This window comes from Budorcas taxicolor, chromosome 4 (genome assembly GCF_023091745.1).
Source record: "Budorcas taxicolor isolate Tak-1 chromosome 4, Takin1.1, whole genome shotgun sequence".
NCBI lineage: Eukaryota > Metazoa > Chordata > Mammalia > Artiodactyla > Bovidae > Budorcas > Budorcas taxicolor.
Window position 1 is genome coordinate 82,855,305 of NC_068913.1, and position 21,671 is coordinate 82,876,975.

At 34.7% G+C, this 21,671-nt stretch overlaps 1 protein-coding gene across 2 annotated transcripts in view; it reads right to left on the reverse strand.

Moving 5' to 3' along the window:
* The window catches only part of CDK13 (cyclin dependent kinase 13), a 129,320-nt gene that overhangs the window by 17,169 nt on the left and 90,480 nt on the right, over positions 1 to 21,671 (reverse strand). For both annotated transcript variants that reach the window (XM_052638340.1, XM_052638339.1), the window contains exons 6-9: positions 18,938 to 19,127; positions 17,604 to 17,660; positions 3,887 to 3,988; positions 3,717 to 3,794 (exon numbers count right to left, since the gene is read on the reverse strand). In XM_052638340.1, coding sequence (XP_052494300.1) covers positions 3,717 to 3,794; positions 3,887 to 3,988; positions 17,604 to 17,660; positions 18,938 to 19,127 — 427 coding nt within the window. The remainder of the gene's footprint in view (positions 1 to 3,716; positions 3,795 to 3,886; positions 3,989 to 17,603; positions 17,661 to 18,937; positions 19,128 to 21,671) is intronic.

Below are 21,671 nucleotides of genomic sequence, written 5' to 3' on the forward strand. Positions count from 1 at the left end.
AATATTCTGGAACAACCAAAGCCTATGCCTTTAAAGTTTTAAAAATTTTACCTGTGTGACCTGAGGCTTTGTGTATGTGTAGGGCAGGAGAGAGAGTAGATTCTTCTCATTCCAAATCTATTTTCTTCCATGACTAATTTTTTATTCCTTAAGCAATATACATTGTGTGGTATAAGGTTCTTTCACTGGCTGCCAGAACACTTTAGAGTTAAAAGTGTGACTCTCATGTAGAAACATTTTTGCCCTCATTTATCCCTTTTTTGTCCCCACCTATGTTTTTCACTCTCTTTGCCATTACTTTTCAATTCAAGCCACTTATCGTAGAATTTTTGTAATCTGCCTAAAGCATTTTCTGGAATCAGGTAAAGTTTAAATAACTTGACCACTACAGTGTAAAGCTTTTTAAGACACATTCTGATTAGTATTACCATCCTTAATACATTTATATGCATTTGTTCAATGCAGACCCTAGAACTCATCATTCCTGAGGCTTCAGACTGGGGAAACAGTCCAACATTAATGCAAATAAGATAAGGGGACAACTATGTCTAGCAAACTTACATTTATTTAATTTGTATAATCCTAAACATATTATTTGTCCTGTTTTACTTGTGAAGAAAGAAACTTACAGCATTAGGGAACTTACCCTAAGTCACAAGAGCAGGAAGTAGCTGAGATGGCATTAGCACCAAGGACTGCATGATTCCAAAGCCCACCCCTTTCAATATATTCTGCTGCCTTCTTCAAATCAAGGAGACATGTCTCTTTTACCAGAAATGCCCCCCTTTTCTTCATGTTTTAAAAATAATTAATGCTATAAAATCAAATTTGAAGCATTCTTTTTCATAATATAAATATTTGATATCTTACCAAAACCTAAAGACATTTTGAAATACATAAAGTAGAAAAATAGTCCCCTCCCTACCCCCCTCACAAGCCCATTAACAGATCCAGACCCTTCTGGTATGTTTGTCTCCTGTATATGGGATCAAACCAATCACAGTTTCGGCAAAACTGATCTTCTCATGTGGCCATGTTGCTTTTCCACGTCAACATCTCCAGATCTACTACCTCCTTTTTAATACCTGTGAAGTACGCCACTAACGGAATGAACTTTGTTTTCCATTAACTGACTTAACATGTTCACAAGATAATCCAAACACACTCATGCCTGAGAATCATGACTTTTCTGTCCACTCAAATCTCTACTCAAATGATACCTCATGAAATTTTCTCTGGTACCATATACACTACCTTCTATTGCTTTCTACCCCCTTATACTTATCACCACCTGATACATTTTATTCTTTGTTTTTTTTTCTGTCTCCCCCCAACAAAAAAGCAGAAAAGGATGTGTGCCAGTTACTAGGCACTGGAGATACAATCTCCAACCTCTGCTGTATCCTCAGTACCTAGTAACTGGTTCATAAACAGCACTCAATAAATACTGTTCAATTAACTCCTTGATTTGAAATATACTCTGTATTTTATTTTAAGGTCCATATGAACTTTCTTTACTTCTGAATTTACCATATAATTCCACTGATTCATCTATGGTATCTGTGTCAGCACAAAATAGTTTTAGTTACTAAAATTTGGTTTTAACATATGATATGTCAAATTGTCCCTCTTTTTAAAAAAATTTTCCTGGTTACTTTCAGGTTCATCCCTCCAGATAAAATCAGTGTTCAAAAAACGTCCTCTGAAATTTCTTTTAAGCTATTTCTTTCAGAATATATGGATTAGTATATATACCTCTATTGAGTTCACTTTTCTAATACTACCAGTTAACTTATCAGTGCCTCTAAAACACTCTTAAAATAATGATGATACCACAAGTTAACGTTTTCTCATTCTTATCTTTGCTTCTAGTATTTTACCACTAAACATGATTTATTCAATTTGTGATACATATTTTTATCACAGTAAAGAAATATGCCTCTATACTTACTTAATTAGGAGTTTATAATTTCAGCAAATGCCTATTCAACAGCTATCAAGATGAACATACTGTTTTTTGTCGTTAAAATGATGAATTATAATAAAGGAATACCTAAAGATAAAACATTCTTGTATTTTTAGGATGACCCTACTTGACTCTGTAATTTTTAATAAAACATTAGATACCACAGGCTAATCAGTTCTTTTAGAATTTTCATATTAATGTCCTGTAGAAATTACTCAGACCTTCTTCATTAAGTTTTAGTGTTTGTGTCACAGTAACTAAAAGCTCCAGGAAGTTTTATTTCCCACATAGTACAGAGAATGAATAGTTTATAAGATAAAACTACTTAGATTCAAATCTCAGTTTTGCCACTTGCTAGTTTAGTTTTACAACTTTGAACAAATTCTTCACCTCTATAAAGTTCAGTTTTCTTAATTATAAAGACAAGACACAACTGAAGTAATTCAGGTGAATTCTTAGAACAATATTTGTATCATGTATAAACTAAATAAATAGCAACATCATTGATAGAAGCCTAGTATGCAATCCAATTAGGAACAATATTTGGCTAATAGAAAAAAATGGGTTAGAAGAAATCATTGCCAAAAGAAAAAGAAAGGTACACAGATACATGATTTAAAGATTTTATTTTAACTAAAAACATATAAATGTATATTTTCCAATGTTCTGACACAGAGCCATGGCCTTCTCTTTCAAGACAGGATTCAATGAACGGGGTTCTACATTAGCTTTCTTGCACAAACCATAGCCATAACATATCATCAAGGATTCCAAGCAATCTGATTATTAAATTATTCTAAATTTGTATGACTTTTCTTTCTTATAGTACCCTGCACACAACCTAAATAATTTAATAGCAATGTTGTTAAGTCTTTGCAAAGCACATCTGTTCATAATTGAGCAACATATGTACAATAATAGAATATTTGTATACAAAATTGGAAACAGCTCCCTCTTGGTCATCATGCTCTTCAACTGCTGGAATAAATACATAGTCTTAAGAAGAGAGTGATAATCTACCAACTGCATATATTCAGTGTGCTATGTTATCAAGCTAGTGGTATTTACAGATGGAATGGAGAGCACCAATTAGTCCAATAAGTCTGCTAAAGGGAAAGGTGACAGTATATGGGTATTTTTGTGTCTTATACTAATCTGTCCTAAAAATTCTCAGCCATTATTTTCAAACACTCATGCAAATCTTACAAGTTGTGAATTAATATTACTATAAATAAGAAAACCAAAGCTGTTTTATTTTTAAAAAATTTATTTAAAATATTAGATGAAGAGAAAGATGATTACCCTATGACCAAGGTCCTACAATAGGCTTCAAATAATGAAGACATATGCTAGTGAGTACATGGATGTATTTCAGTGTGTGCATACATATACAGATACATAAACATGTATGCATATACGTATATAAAAGAGTATTTCTAATATCCCCAAACATTAATTCTTCCATATGCCACACTCTGAAAAACAGAATCTACCATTCATTCTCTCCTCCTCCATATTTACTCCTCCTTCCCAGTCTTATTTTTAGGGCCTCGAACATGTTAATTTAATCACGAAACATTTATGGACTTTAAGATCCTTAATTTTACTAGAACAATCATCAGAGTGCCTGTAACATAGTTTCTCCTCCTTTCAGCACTCATTTATCTTTAAATAGAAACGTGATGTTTGCCTAGAAACACCAGCCTGAAAACTTTTTAATTTCCTACAGATGTTACAATCACAAGCTTACCTTATTAATTCTAGTTGTGCAAGCTCCTGATTTGCTTGAAATATAGGTTTTTTAGTGAAGAGTTCACCAAGGATACATCTAACAGGAAAAAACAACCATGATTACCAAAAGGTATGATTTCACTTAATTATCAAAAGTTTCAAATTAATCATTCAGGAAATCTATCTTACCCGCAGCTCCACACATCGATAGCTGGTGTATACCTTTCTTCTCCCAGCAGCAGTTCAGGTGGACGGTACCATAAAGTGATGACTTTGTTTGTATATGGCCGACTAAAAAACAGAGAAAGCAATCTTTAGAGTTAATATGTGTTAGAATAAGAGAAATTCTCTTTGTTGGTGCTGCTGTTTACTCATTAACTTGTGTCCAGCTCTTGCAACCCCATGGACTGGAGACAGCCAGGCTCCTCTGTCCGTGGAATTCTCCAGGCAAGAACACTGGAGTTGCCATTTCCTTCTCCAGGGAATCTTCTCAGTCATTTCCCAGGGATCAAGCCTACAACTCCTACATTAAGAGGTGGATTCTTTACCAATGAACTACCAGGGAAGTCCCCGAAATTCTCTTAAGAAATATTATCTGGCCAATCAAAACCATCCTACAATCCTAACTAAAACCACTTTCATCTGTCTGCATACATGCCATGCCATCTAACACAGGATCATAAAATAGATCCGAAAGCAATGTAATTAACTGAAAATTTCAGTCAAGTATTAAAAAAAATCATCTTGTTTTAACTGTAATATGGTCAAAGAAAGATCTATAGGTCAACATAACTGTTGGCAGATTGATCTTCATCAAATCTGGCAAATTACTAATGTGTGGCAAGATATAGTTCAAACTGTAACCACCTAACAAAAGTTTTCAACTGGGCATACTTTCCATTGACAATATTTTATTTATTTTAACCCATTTTGGTATGTGCATAGAAGTTGGTCAGTCGTGTCCGACTCTTTGTGACCCCATCGACTACAGCACGCTAAGCTTCCCTGTCCTTCACTAACTCCTGGAGTTTGCTCAAACTCATGTCCATTGAATCGGTGATGCCATCCAACCATCTCATCCTCTGTCATCCCCTTCTCCTCCTGCCTTCAATCTTTCCCAACACCAGGGTCTTTTCAAATGAGTCAGTACTTCACATCAAGTGGCCAAAGTACTGGAGTTTCAGCTTCAGCATCAGTCCTTCCAATGAATGTTCAGGACTGATTTCCTTTACGATGGACTGGTTGGATCTCCTTGCAGTCAAGAGCCTTCTCCAACACCACAATTCAAAAGCATCAATTCTTCGGCACTCACCTTTGTTTATGATCCAACTCATACATCCATACATGACTACTAGAAAAACTATAGCTTTGACTGGATGGACCATTGCTAACAAAGCAATGTCTCTGCTTTATAATATGCTGTCTAGGATATTTCTCATAGATGTTCTACCAAGGAACAAGCGTCTTTTAAAATTTCACGGCTGTAGTCACCATCTGCAGTGATTTTGGAGCCCCAAAAATGAACTCTCTCACTGCATCCATTGTTTCCCCATCTATTTGCCATGAAGTGATAGCACCAGATGCCGTGATCTTAGTTTTTTGAATGTGGATTTTTAATCCAACTTTTTCACTCTCCTCTTTCACTTTCATCAAGAGGCTTTTTAGATCCTCTTTCTGCCATTAAGGGTGGTGTCATCTATGTTATCTGAGGTTATTGATATTTCTCCCAGCAATCTTGATTCCAGCTTGTTGCTTCATCTAGCCCAGCATTTCACATGATGTACTCTGTGTATAATTTAAATAAACAGGGGACAATATACAGCCTTGACGTAATTCCTTCCCAATTCGCAACCAGTCTGTTGTTCCCTGTCCGGTTTTAACTGGTGCTTCTTGACCTGCATACAGATTTCTCAGGAAGTAGGTTAGGTGTTCTGGTATTCCCAACTCTTTAAGAATTTTCCATAGTTTGTTGTGATCCACACAGTCAAAGGCTTTGGCATAGTCAAATAAAGCAGAAGTAGGTATTTTTCTGGAACTCTCTTGCTTTTTCTGTGATCCAATGGATATTGGCAATTTGATCTCTGGTTCCTCTGCCTTTTCTAAATCCAGTTTGAACATCTGGAAGTTACGGTTCATGTACTGCTGAAGCCTGGCTTGGAGAATTTTAAGCATTACTTCACTAGTGTGTGAAATGTGTCTCATCGTGCAGTAGTTTGAACATTCTTTGGCACTGCCTTTCTTTGGAATGGAATGAAAAATGACCTTTTCCAGTCCTGCAGCCACTGCTGAGTTTTCCAAATTTGCTGGCATATTGAGTGCAGCATTTTCATAGCATCATTTTTTAGTTATTGAAACAGCTCAACTGGAATTCTATCACCTCCACTAGCTTTGGTTGCAGTGATGCTTCCTAAGGCTCACTTGACTTCACACTCCAGGATATCCAGTTCTAGGTGAGTGATCACACCATCGTGGTTATCTGGGTCATTTCTGTGTATTCCTGCCACCTCTTCTTAATCTCTTCTGCTTCTGTTAGGTCCATACAATTTCTGTCCTCTACTCTGCTCATCTTTGCAAGAAATGTTCCCTTGGGATCTCTAATTTTCTTGAAGAGATATCTAATCTTTCCCATTCTATTGTTTTCCTCTATTTCATTGCACTGATCACTGAGGAAGGCTTTCTTATCTCTCCTTGCTATTCTTTGGAACTCTGCGTTAAGATGGGTATGTCTTTCCTTTTCTCCTTTGCCTTTAGCATCTCTTCTTTTCACAGCTATTTGCAAGGCCTCCTCAGACAACCATTTTGCCATTTTGCATTTCTTTTTCTTGGGGATGGTCTTGATCACTGCCTCCTGTACAATGTCACGAACCTCCATCCTTAGTTCTTCAGGCACTCTGTCTATCAAATCTAATCCCTTGAATCTATCTGTTACTTCCACTGTATAATGGTAAGGGATTTGATTTAGGTTATACCTGAATGGTCTAGTGGTTTTCCCTACTTTCTTCAATTTATGTTATGAATATGGCAATAAGGAGTTCATGATCTCAGCCACAGTCAGCTCCTGCTCGTTTTTGCTGACTGTACACAGCTTCTCCATCTTCGGCTGCAAAGAATATTATCAATCTGATTTCGGTATTGACAATCTGCTGATGTCCATGTGTAGAGTTGTCTCTTGTATTGTTGGTAAGGGGTGTTTTCCTATGACCAGTGCAAAACTCTTGTTAGCCTTTGCCCTGTTTCATTTTGTACTCCAAGGCTAAACCTGCCTGTTACTCCAGGTATCTCTTGACTTCCTACTTTGGCATTCCAGTCCCCTATGATGAAAAAAACATCTTTTTTGGGTGTTAGTTCTAGAAGGTCTTATAGGTCTTCATAAACCGTTCAGCTTCAGCTTCTTCGGCATTAGTGGTTGGGGCATATACTTGGATTACTGTGACACTGTATAGCTTGCCTTGGAAACAAACAGAGATCATTCTGTCATTTTTGAGACTGCACCCAAGTACTGCATTTCAGACTCTTGTTGACTATGAGGGCTACTCCATTTATTCTAAGAGATTCTTGCCTACAGTAGTAGATATAATGGTTATCTGAATTAAATTTGCCCACTCCAGTCCATTTTAGTTCACTGATTCCTAAAATGTAGATGTTCAGTCTTGCCATCTGCTGTCTGACCACTTCCCAATTTACCTTGATTCATGGACCTAACGTTCCAGGTTCCTATGCAATACTGTTCTTTACAGCATTGGACTTAACTTCCATCACCAGTCACATCCACAACTGGGTGCTGTTTTTGCTTTGGCTCTACTTCTTCATTCTTTCTGAGTCATTTCTCCACTTTTCTCCAGTAGCTTACTGGGCACCTACTGACCTGGGGCTCTTGATCTTTCAGTGTCATATCTTTTTGCCTTTTCATACTGTTCGTGGGGTTCTCAAGGCAAGAATACTGAACTGGTTTGCCATTCCCTTCTCCAGTGAACCACATTTTGTGAGAAGTCTCTGCTATGACCCATCTGTCTTGGGTGGCCCTACACAGCATTGTACATAGTTTCATTGAGTTAGACAAGGCTGTGGTCCATAAGATCAGTTTGGTTAGTTTTCTGTGATTTTGATTTTTATTGTCTGCCCTCTGATGGATAAGAATAAGAGGCTTATGGAAGCTTCCTGATGGGAGAGACTGACTGCAGGGGAAACTGGGTCTTGTTCTAATACCCGGGACAATACTCAGTAAATACTTAATACAATTTTATGTTGATAGGCAGGGCTGTGTTCTCTCTCCAATTCAGGTTTATTCTGTAAAGAACCACTGGCAATAGGTGAGAGACTTTATCATCACACACATAGACATATATCACGTATGTCTTTAGATCAATTCTAAACTCTTTCTTTCTTTCCAGATATCCTCCAAATCACAAGGACATAAAGCTATATCAGGAAATTCCCCAGAACAGCTGTATTCCAAGCCAGGCCACCTGAGGTTGGCTTAAACTTGGACCGGTTTGGGAAAGGATAAAAAGGAGCATATAATTGACAAAGCAATTCCCTCTTGCCAACTGTAGGTCTGAAGTTCCAAGCAGCCTGCTTCCACACAGCCAAATTTCTCCAAATAATTTAAACATTTATACTATAAGGCATTGATCTAGACATCACAGCATCACCACAGTTAGGACTATAGTAATAGTGTACCAAATCCAGGAAAAAAGAATACTTGACCTTGTGAAAACAGAGAAGATAGTTGGTTTTCAACAGCCAACAAGCATTAGATTTTTCTAACATTACTATATTACTTTCCTTAGTGATTTCTGCTTGTTTTTACTAGCATCACTTCACATAATGAGGAAGTCTCTTATACTCTAGCTATTCTAATTAAGCTGGATTTAACCATTTAAAAATATGTTCACCTCTTGATGTCCTACCTCTTTTTAAATTTGAAGTGCCTTCCCATTTTACTCTCACTCAAACCTATACCTCCTTTAAAACACAGTGAAAGATCCGTCTCCATGAGGTCTAATCTCTTTTTAACAACAGATTTATTTTTAAAGAGAGATTTATTTTCATATTCTTAAACTTACACAATACTTACCATTGTATTGAACTATTTTGTTTTCTCTATGTTCCAAGAAAGTCAAAAGGCCTCAGAGACCATTCTTTATTATGAACCCCACAAACTAAGCCCAGAACAGTGCTAAGACATAGGGAAGACTTTTTAATGTATATGGCCCCAACTTTAGATGATATACAAGAATTAGCTGGTGGCAGAGGGGAGGCAAAGTATTAGAAAAATGTGATAAGTAGTTTTCTAAAACATTTCAAGGGTCTGTGAGCATATGAAACCTGTGGTCTTGTTACTAAGGTACAACTAGTCTCAAGAAAAAAGTTTAAATTAATTAAAATGGTCAAGTAAATAGTTAACTTTTAATCTTTTTATGTTTAGAAATGTTTTTAAATATATTTTTTTAAAAGGGTGAAATATGTGGAAAGATTATACAAATTAAGATTAGTAAAGTTCATAATTAAATGAAAGATTATTTTACATAGCCTAAAAAGAAACAACAGATCCAAAATGGATCTGCTACTTGTGTAAGCCCCACACCAGCAAGCCAAGACTTAATATCTAACCTAATTGCAGATTCAAGCCACCCCAGAAACTTCATCTTAATCAATCAGTCTGGAATTTCCTGTCAGCACTAGTGAGGTAATCTGTCACACAGACACCCCCACCATCCCTTAAAGGAAAACAACCTTGCTACAACCAATCTGCTTTCTGCTAGTGTAACTTCCTTGTCCCTGCCCCCTCTGCCTTTAAAAATCTTCCATTTTGTACAGATTTTTGGAGCTCCTTTCTACTTGCTAGATGGGATGCTGCCTGATTCATGAAGTGCTTAATAAGCCAACTAGATCTTCAAATTTACTCAGTTGAATTTTGCTTTTTAACAATACTATATAACAAGTTCTAGGCAACATTCAGAAACAGTCATCTTTAGCAGTTAAAATTAGACTAGTTCACTGTTTTATTAACTCATCAAATTCAGAAGTGAAAATATTTAGTGCATTTTCAAAAATGATTAACAGAGACTAGTGGAATATACTTCCAGGTACACAACAAAAGAATTTAATGTATACCAATTAGCAGCTTTTCCAAATATATCCGAAAGCTTAGTTTCTATCAGAAGAAAAATTAAAACTATGTAAATACTGGAAACATTTAACTGTAAAATCTGACACAGAAAGTTCTATTTTAAAACACTAGTATAATCTATATTGTGAAAATACTTTCTTTATGAAGTAAATATTCAAACTGATGTATACACTTTATAAAACAAAGTACCATCCAGGCATTTCTCTTTACATTCAATTAAGTATCAACAGAACAGAGATCAAAGATTATCAGTAGTAGATTCCAACACTGCCTTTAAGACTGGGGACCTTAGGGACCTTGTGATGTGGTTATGGTCTTCCCTACCCTACTGCCCCATAAGCAGCACTGTACTTCTAACAAAGCAAGCACTGCCTTAATGGTGCATACCCAGGCTGGCAGGCAGCTCGGTTTTCTGTCTGGTCTAAACAGGTAAAAGGCAAGGCAGATGATCAGAGCAAGATTTTAGGCCCTTGATGTATTTAGAGATTCTGGATAATCCAAAGTAAAATTCACAAACCACAGTTGATAACTTTGTTAAAGATCCTCTTAAGAAATGAAAAAAGAATCACATAAAGGGAAATAACTAAATAAGCTCAAAAATACTTCACTTTTCCAACAATACATGAAGTCTACACTTAATTCTTTTAGAGCATAACTTATATGAGGAAAACATGGGAAGAGTTCAGCTAAGTAAATTCACTGTATGACCAAATGTCATGTATCCTTCAGAATCTACTACATAGACACCTACCAAAATTACGAAAGAAATCTGGGACATATTTCTAATACCAACCCTGGTTCTGAAGTCAAAAACCCAGGAGTCATCTTTGATTCTCTTTTCCTTCAGATCTCATATCTAATCTATCAACAACTCTGTCAACTCTATAACTGAAGAGATCCTAAATCCAACCATTTCCCACAATTACAAGGAAATCTGAGTCACTGCTCACTTTGAGTACGAGTCACTATTATCTTTTCTCTGGTACTCCTACAAGTCTCTTAACTAGTTTCCCTGCCTCCATTTCTAGCCTTCTTCCCCATTTTTATGGTTTTTAAGCATAAAACCAGGTCGTATCAGTCAGCTGCTTAAACTGTCCAGTGATTTCCCACAGTAATAAAATAAAATTTAAACTTTACCTCTGGTGTTAAGACTGTAATCTGCAGCACCTGTTACACTGGGAAACATCTTGGCCCCTTAACTTTGCAAGTCTGTTTCCAGGCCTTGCAGTTGCTGAGTTCCTTCTATTTGGAATGTTATCTGCCTAGATTTTCATTAAGTTATTCTCTTCTCATCACTCAGGTCTTAGCTCATTGTTACTTCACAAAGAGTTCTATCCTACTGTTTTAGCTAAAATTACCCTAGCACCCCCCTGCCCCCACCATGCTCACAATGACCCTTCAGAAACTATTTTATTTGCTTTTTAGTATTTAGCACTTTAAATTCTTTCTTCTACCCAATAGGTTCATGGTCTACCTTCTTTCATGACTGTGTAAATGAGACCAGGGACTTGGTCAATCTTTTATATCTCTTAATACGCAGCCAACAGGTATTACCTGGGTCAGTGTTTGGCATATAGTAAGTACTTATTAATATTCTTAATCAACTGATTTATGCCATAACTATCAATATATAACAATAAACACAATCTTTTCTTCATGCCTTTTTCCCATTCCCTTCTAATTTTATCCCACTTTCCTCCTTTTGATATTTTCTTAGAAAAATAAATTTCTGTATCATAAGATTGTACAGAAAAATATATTTTCCAATTGCTGTCATCTTAGGATCACTTGTACATTATTACACACGCAAATTTAGAAGTCCTATAAACACCTATGTCTTAACTTATAAGGAAATTTATTATCTTGCAAACCTGCTTCCCATTTCCTGTCTCAACAAACAGCATCACAGTTTATGGCAAAGACTACAAAGCTGTTTCCTAAAATCTGTTCTTCCTTTCTTGATAGGAGCTGCCCACCTACACTACATCTCCCATCCTCACTCCAGTGAAGTATGGCCTTGTGCCCAAGTTCTTGCCAAAGGAAAGTGAACACAGGTACCATTTCTAGCTTGGCTCACAACACCACTCCTTTCTCTTTTCTAGATTCAAGCTGACAGACATGGTGACAGACTTGGAAGGCATGTGAAGACAGACAGCAAATCTTCCAATCTGGATCCTTAAATGACTGCGTGAAGCAGAGTCAACACTTCTTCTAATAATATGGTAAAATACTCTCAATTTTGCATCAAGGTAAACTAACAACTATTCCAGATTACTGAGTGAGAAATACGAACTTCTTATTCTTTAAGCCACTGAATTTTGAGGTTCTCTTTGTTATAAATTTAGTTTACCCTAATTAATAAGTCATTTATTCAGTTCCTTAAGCAGAAATCTTACCATAGGGGTAAAGGCAGAAATATGTCTACCAACATGTCAACCATCAAATTCTAACAATTCTGTATCTTATGATGAAATTCATCTCCATCTTTACAACAGCTATGCCCATTGCCTAGTTTAGCTATGATTATCCTACTGAGGTTTATTCAATAGCTTTATAACTGATTGCCCTTGCATGCAGGCTTACAAGGTCAATTTACTTTCCAAAGTGCAGCCAAAGTGATAATATAAAATAAAATGCCGATGTTTAATACAATACACACTGCTGTCTCCAGGAGAATATCCACACGAGACCTGTAAAATTACTTGGTTCTTGCTCTGACTACACTCGACTATCATTTCCCTAAGAAGGCTGAGCAAATGCTCATTTCTAGAGCTAGAAGATAGAGCCAGGGAGAGAACAGAACTGGCAAAAGAACTTTAAAAAAGACAGGGGTGTTTTAATTATATTTCAAATGTTTTAATAAACATTGCAAGTAAGTTTTTTAAATCTATTTTTAAAGTTAATACTGACCAGAGACAACAAAAACTATTGTTTTATTAAAGTCAGAGAAAAACTCATGATAATTTACGCAAAAGTTTCACAAAATTGTGTCACGCCTCAGTTTTATCTTAGTGCTTAATGAGGAAAAAGCAAACATAGAGAAAGTATGCAGACAGGACTCTAAAAAAAAGAAAACTCAAAGGTAGGTCGAATTAGCAGAGAATAAGGCCAATCTTGAATTACCCGATTTAATAATCATTTATAGTGTTATCAAGAGAATATTTCATGGTATGATTAGGATATTGTGTTTACAAATGTAAAAACAAAAGTATAAGACACTGAAACTGTTTTGAAACTAGGACATTTAAATTCCAAGAAAGCTAAAGTACTAATGTAATAATGAAAATAGATCATCCAAAGTTACACAAATAAATGAAAATCCAGAGTCCTCAAAACTAAACATTTAGAACTTGGTCTACTGGTTTGGCTACTCGCAGTCAACATCTTAAAGATGGTTTTGTTTAGATCACAAAGAGAAAACACAAACTGAAGTGACATCATACAGCTGACTTTTTTTTTTCCTTCATGGACTAAAAAAATTGTGGTACCGACATGTCTACCCAGTCTTTTCACACACACACAGAAAAAAAACAAATTCACCCCTACTAAAAAAGAAACATCAGTGAAAAATATACACTGAGGTTCTTAGTGTTACCAAATAAATTAATACTTTAAAACACTCCTAAAAATAAAAAAGAATTTTTATTCCAATTTATTCCCACAATTAAATTCCAAGCAATAAATTCCATAACCCAGCAGACAGACACACATAAAATCCCTCAGACATTAAATTAGAAAACAAAAAACAGTAACTCTAACAAGCTGTTACTCTCAGATGGCTAGAAACTAACTTCGTAAAAATCCAGAAATAATGGTCTCAACATTGAATATTCTGATTTTCAACTTCTACTGAGTATCTTCTGCAAATAAGTCTCATTAACAGTTTTTTGGGGAAAAAAAAAAAAGCAGAAACTATTTCTTTAGTCCACTAGGGAAGTGACACCACCACCAGTTATTTTTCAAAGCTTCTACTTTAATGTGGCTAATAAGGTAATAAATTGTAAAGTCATCAGACTTATAAATAATTTTCATGGTAAATCACAGGTAATTTTAAATATTTGATGCTATCAAAATATTATTAGATAGATAAGGTGCTTTAAGGGAGATTCAGAAATGGAAGTATCACACAACTTGCTGGAAGACTAAATGAGTATATTTTATTTGGCAAAAATAAAATATAACATTTGAAGGGCCAACAACTAATCTTAATATAATTAATACAACATATTCAAGGATCAGAATTAATCAAGCAGTTACCATGAAAGTGTTTTATGTTTTAAGGCATATAAAACACAGAAGTTTAAAATAATGATACCTGTTTTTAAATAATTATAATTCTAGCTCTAGTGAAAAGACAAGAACAGAAAAAACCAGCCCTAAGGAGGCAATTAATTCTGAATATAATTTCACCTAGAACCTGGACAAGCAGTAACAGGTGGCTCTCCCATTCATACCCTACATAAGTTTGGGAAAATTTAGTTTGGGCTTTAATGGCAATCTTATGAAAAGCCTCTAGATGGCGATATTGTCTTCAAATGTTTAAAAATCTTTTATTCATGTTAACTTCCAGAACCAAGAAATAATACACGTTTTTCAATAAACTATAAATATCTTAGGTATTTGAAATTCTTTATCTTAAAAGTTGAGAATAATGAAATACAGAGAGATTAACTGACTTGTTCAATATTCCATAACTGGTAAAAGAGCAATGCCAGGCCTAGAGCCAAAGTTTCCTGATTTAGGCCTAAGGATTTTGAGTTCTTAGCATTAAAGAAGCAAATGTTCTAAGCTATACCTATAGTTTCTTATCTAAAAGTGAAATTAATTTCAACTTATATACAAACTAGATATTTTTCTTCATATGAGTCAATCACATAAAGAGAAAAAGATACCCCATTACTTGGAAAAGCACTGGAGCCAAGACCTAGTAAAATAAACACTCAGAAAGAGGGTTTATCATTCTGGCTCAAAGTCTTGGGAAAAGTTGGACCTAAACGAGCTATTAAAAAACTGAACAGATATGAAAAAATGGGGCAAAAACTCCAATTCTCAAGTTCTTTTTTTTCCCCAAAGCCAAATAAGGCAAAGCATTAATACTGATGTTCAAAGTGAGAAAACGATTCTACAACTTTAAGGGAATTATTTTCCCCCTAGTTTTAGCCCAGTGGTTCACCTTCCTTCTACTGTAGCACACAGGACAGAAGAGATTCATACTGGTCACCCTCTACTTCATGTTCAATTCCTACACGGACTAGCTGTAGCTCTGTCTAGTTTTTCTCACTCAAAAAAAGACATACCAAATCAAATAACAGTGATAAGCTGAAATTTGCTCTATTTTAAAACAAAAAACCCTAGGATAATTTCTTGAATACTTCATCTTATCTGTAATACCTAATTATACTCAGAAAGTTTTTCAAAGTCATCTTAATATTTAGATCGGGGTATTATGGTTTCTTTCTGGTTCTAGTAACAAAGAAATATGGATGAAAATCATTTGCTGTATATTTCAAGAAATATCTAGAGAATTTGGGATACTACAGTGAATCTGCTAAAGGCAGTGAATTTCAGTATTATTAAAATTTACTAGAATAATATGTTTAAAGTCATTCCATTAAGTTAAGCCTACTTATTTACTGATTTTAAAGAAATCGAAATTATTTGAATCTGAAAAAAGCAATTTTTTAAAACTACATAACCTTGAAGGATAGGATATTTGCTTGTAAAACAAAATGATACACCAAGTTTTTAACTTGCAAATTTGAATAAGGAGAAAATTTCAGTATACATTACCTGAAGATGCAAAGTTAAGGGATTTTAAATTTTCCATTCAGCAAGACAATGAGGACCAAGTCTCAGTTAACATGCCAAACCCCTGCCACTCCACTGAAACCCAACATTCCATTAAAAAAAAAATTCAATGGGAGAGAGGATTCAGACATAAAATTTGGCTCTCTAGGTTTTCTGGAACATACTTATTCCATGTGGACAAATATCTGCATAAAAAGAATCATCAGATGGAAAATGGTAATTTAGCTGATCTCCATCTCCACTGAAACCTAACATGAAAACAAGAGGAATAGGATTTATAGTCAAAGTACGAGAGACATATACTTGTATTAAGAAAGGATAACCAAACTACAATGAAATCTCAGTGAACCAGCTATGCAAGTGAAGTTTTGGATTAAATACACTTATGAACCTATGCTAAGAGTCAGACACAACTGAGTGACTTCACTTTCACTTTTCACTTTCATGCACTGGAGAAGGAAATAGCAACCCACTCCAGTGCTTGCCTGGAGAATCCCAGGGATGGGGGAGCCTAATGGGCTGCCGTCTATGGGGTCGTACAGTCGGACACGACTGAAACGACTTAGCAGCAGCAGCAGCAGCAGCAGCAGCAGCATGAACCTATATATTTCTTTCCTTCAGATTCTATCAAGAGGCATTATTCTATAGGATGGAAAGAATAAATAAGTGGAAGTTGGAAACTTCAAGCTACATACTCTACATGATATTAACCAATACTTTTGAATATTTCAAGTCACTCAACCCTTTCTGGGTCTGTTTTCTCAAATGGAAATGAAGCTGTTAAGCTCTAGAACAACTTAAGCAAACAAGCAAAAGCATACAACCTTTCCTTTAAATATTAATTAGGTGAAACAAATAAAGGCAGAAAAGCTAGGGCTAAAGTACATATAGGGGACTGGAACACTGTCCATACTATGGTCTGAGGTTAAAATGAACTCTAATGTATCCCAAACATACCATGTAAAAATCACTAAATTCTAAAAATAATTTTCAGAATTATGTCACAGGCACTACAAGATTAAAATATAAACTAATTTTTAATTCTAAAAAAATATTTTTAAAAAGAATTTTTTTTCAAGTAACCAGAAACTGGCAAACATTCAGTGAACATAAATACCTATCGTTAAGAATTCCAAATTAACTGACACTTTACTATATCCAATGATGATTACACTAAGTAAATAATAGAATTGTCATAAAGAATTTACATATATATAACATATATCAATTTAAAGAAACAACACTGACAAGAAAGGAATGGGCTAAACTGGAGATATTAAACCCAGTTAAATTCAAAGTTTATCTACATAAGCTGCACTATTTCAGAAAAATATTTTATTTTGAAATTCCATATTATTCTTCCGAGAATAATCCTAGTAAAACAAGTCATATTTCAATACCATCATCCCTTGGAGCTAAATGGGATACAAATCCCAACCTTAGCCAGAGAGACTCCACACAAAGAAGTAGGTTGTTTAAGTAAAAGGTTCTAATGAATTTAAAAGATATAACTACAGATATAACTACTATTAAAAAAATGTTTAAGGAAGTTTAAAATAATAACTAAAACAGAAAAATAAGCTTTAACATGTAACATAAACAGCATTTACTAAGGTTTTTCACTAAACACAAAATTGTAAACATCTTAATGTCTAAATATGCATTAGAAATTTAAGCATGAATTCTTTTTAAAATATTCCTAAGCTCATTTAAGAAACTTTTAAAAGAAAATTATATTTACCTCGAGATATTAAAAATATCTTTTATTTTTACATTGATTTAATGTACAAATTCTTATAAATAAAATAGTCAATCCAACATGATATAAAACATTATTTCATGTATTTAACCATGAAAAGAAAATTTCCCATTTGTTAAAAAAATAAAATATCAATAAGGTATTCTTTATATAGCTTCTAAAACTGGTCACTGATGTCTACAATATTCATTTGAAAATATTCTTACCTTTCTTCTGAGCTATACAATCGGGCAAGTCCAAAATCTGCAAGCTTAATCTGTCCTCTGATGGAAGTAAGATAAAATAAACAAAAAGTATTAGTTTATTCTGAATTGATGGTACACATTCTCTTCTATTTCTAGAACTAACTAGTAACTCTGATTGCACTGCAGTACCCAAGGCTCTATAGGAAAAGGCAAATAGATAAGCTTACAACAATATAAGGCAAAAAAATCAGTACTTTTCTTTGGATAATTTCAGCTACTATTATACCAGTACTATTATTATATATATTATTATACATAAAAGTACTAATATAACAAGTTTCTCAGTATTATCCAGTTCCTATTTAGAAAAGTACGCTTCAATGAAAATTAACAAAGTGAAGTAACTTGTATTACTTTAGTAATAAGACAGATTACCTGTTCAATTCCAGCCAAAAATGCACAAAACCAAATCATATCATTTTAAATTTATTTGATTTTCCAATTCTTAAGGGTGACTACATGCTCTACAGAATACTTCTTATTGACCAAAATCAGGATCAGGCATGCCTTACTTTAACAAACAGTGGCAATTACAACAGAATTATCAGAGTTCAGGTTATGCTACCAGTAAAATATTTAACATAAACTTTGAATATATATGTAGGTATGTACGTACATGTATATAAACACTTCAAAAATAGTTCACTTAAAAACTGTGATGACTTTTTTTAAAAAAGATCCAAATTAAGAAAGATTCTAAAATCCATTTTTAATCTAAAACTAAAATCATATTGTTAGAACCATTCATATCATTTGGAAGACTATCACACAAGGTCAACTAAGTACTGGGAGCCGGGAGGTGCTTATAATGCTCAGTAGTCTTCCCTTCACTTTCTCTTCTTCACTGAGGTATGACAGTTGTTATTCAGCAACAACAACAAAAGGAGCGGTTAAATAGTTTTCCCAAGTTCACTTAAACTAGTATATCGTTTATGGATACTAGAATATTGATTCAAACTACTCTGTGGATTCAAACTCAGGCCTGTGACTCCTCAATCCCTATAAGGTTAAAGAGACTCTAAAGTTCTTTAGAGGTTTGATCCACTTAATTCTATTAAATTGCTTAGACTGAGAAGGAATTTCAACAAGTCAACAAAGTTTATCCCACATACATTACAAACTATTATGGGAAGTTAATTAATTGAAGTATATTTAACACAACTTGAGATGTAGTCCAAACTGTAATACTGATTATGTTCAAAATATTTTAAACAATAAAAAACTAATTTTTAAACTTCATCAAGGTAGATAATATATGATTCATTTTAAATATATATGCCAAACTTTTATCATACCTATTGTTTAGAAGAATATTTGAACATTTAATATCTCGATGCAAAAAGTTCTTCTTATGACAATAATCCAGACCTTCCATGAGCTGTCTCATAAATGACTTTATGTGATTTTCATTAAAATGAACCAAGCCTGATTCCAACAGTCCCATCAGATCATGGTCCATATATTCAAACACCAGATAAAATGCACCTAAGAACAAGAATAATTAATACATTGAAGATTTTATTCTTATAACTTTATTACAGCTTCAAAATTTTTAAAAAATAAAGTGCTGGGGAGAAAACTAATCCTTTAAAAGAACTGATACTTTTGTCATTTAATAATGTTTACTCTCTTCTCTCTGAATCTAGTATCAATAACATCCAAAAGAGATATCTAACCAACTTTCTTCCCTTAAAGAAAATTACTATGATATAAAATCAACACGGCTGATTTCCACACTGCATAATTTCTGGGTATGATTAATACAAAATAAATTCTTAGCTGTCTTACTTACTGAACAAACTGTTTCTTGGCAAAAGCTGAAAAAAATCAGTATAGTTCATCAAAGAATATTTAAGGATGTTACAAGGGTTACTTTTAATTACAAAACTAGTCCAGGTCCAGTTGGGCTTTATATGACTTCTAGTAAGTCTTCAATAAATGTAAAATTTAATTCTTTTTACAGCTCCAGAGTATGTGAAAGCATACAAATTACACCTTGATTTTATAAAAACTTATTAACCTGACTGCTAAAACATACAACAGCATATAGCAAATACTTACATGATACAAATGATAAATTCAAAATTCTGAAACAAAACTTGGACAAACTAAATCCAAAGCTATTATCTATACATATCTCACTCAAGCAGTTTAGTTTACCAATCAAAGACTGAAAAAGCTAATAAAATTTCATACATCTATCTTTCAAAGTAAAAAAGCTATCAATACACCAAAAAGACATCTGAAGAAAGTTCCCAATCAGTTCCTAATGAAAAACAGAGCAAAGGGAATCCCCTGGCAGTCCAGTGGTTAGAACAGGCAATTTCACAGCAGGGCCTAGGTTTAATCTGGGCTCTGGGGATCCTGAAAGTAATGCGGCAAGGCAAAAAACTAAAAATAAAAAAAAACAACTAGAGCAAAGATTTCATAGCAACCTTGCGTTAGGATATTTTCTTAAAAGTTTATAACAGCATTTCCCTGAAACAATTACTGTCATATTTAACAGTAAAATGCCAGATGTTGCACACAAGACAAGAATGTTCATTACTACTAATTGTTCAAGAACTTAGTAAGTAAAATTAAAAACAAATATTGTAAGTGACAAAAACAAGATTACTGGTAGAAAACATGACAATCTCCGCAGATCTAAAAGAAATTTTAAAAAAGAAAAAGATACATTAGAAAAACTATATACAAAAAACATTAGTCCAGGGGCTTCCCTTGTGGCTCAGCTGCCACAGAATATGCCTGCAATGCAGAAGATCTCGGTTCAATCCCTGGGTTGGGAAGATCCCATGGAGAAGGGAAAGGCTACCCACTCCAGTATTCTGTCCTGGAGAATTCCATGGACTGTATAGTCCATGGGGTTGCAAAGAGTCGGACAGGACTGAACGACTTTCACACAAAAAAAGTCTTCTTACATGCCAGCAACAATTAGAACTTCAAATTAGAAACAACTAGAAAGTAAAATTAAAAGGACTCCACAACGGAAGAACAAATACTAAAAATGACACATGGACATCACCAGATGGTCAACACCGAAATAAGACTGATTATATTCTTTGCAGCCAAAGATGGAGAAGCTCTATACAGTCAGCAAAAACAAGACCAGGAGCTGGCTGTGGCTCAGATCATGAACTCCTTATTGCCAAATTCAGACTAAAAGTGAAGGAAGTGGGGAAAACCACTAGACCATTGAGGTATGACATAAATCAAATCCCTTATGACCATACAGTGGAAATGAGAAACAGATTTAAGGGACTAGATCTGATAGACTCAGTGCGTGATGAACTATGAATGGAGGATCGTGACACTGTAAAGGAGACAGGAATAAAGACCGTCCCCAAGAAAAAGAAATGCAAAAAAGCAAAATGGCTGTCTGAGGCCTTACAAATAGCTGTGAAAAGAAGTGAAGTGAAAAGCAAAGGAGAAAAGGAAAGATACGCCCTTCTCAATGCAGAGTTCCAAAGAACAGCAAAGAGAGATGAGAAAACCATCCTCAGCGATCAGTGCAAAGAAATAGAAGAAAAACACAGAATGGGAAAGACTAGAGATCTCTTCAAGAAAATTAGAGATACCAAGGGAACATTTCTTACAAAGATGGGCACAATGAAGGGCAGAAATTGTATGTACCTAACAGAAGAGATTAAGAAGAGATGGCAAGAATACACAGAAGAACTGCACAAAAAAGATCTTCACGACCCAGATAATCACGATGGTGTGTGATCACCCACCTAGAGTCAGACATCCTGGAATGTGAAGTCAAGTGGGCCTTCCGAAGCATTACTACGAACAAAGCTACTGGAGGTGATGGAATTCCAGTGGAGCTATTTCAAATCCTAAAAGATGATGCTGTAAAAGTGCTTCACTCACTACGTCAGCAAATTTGGAAAACTCAGCAGTGGCCACAGGACTGGAAAAGGTCGGTTTTCATTCCAATCCCAAAGAAGGGCAATGCCAAAGAATGTTCAAACTAACACACAATTGCACTTATCTCACATGCTAGTAAAGTAATACTCAAAATTCTCC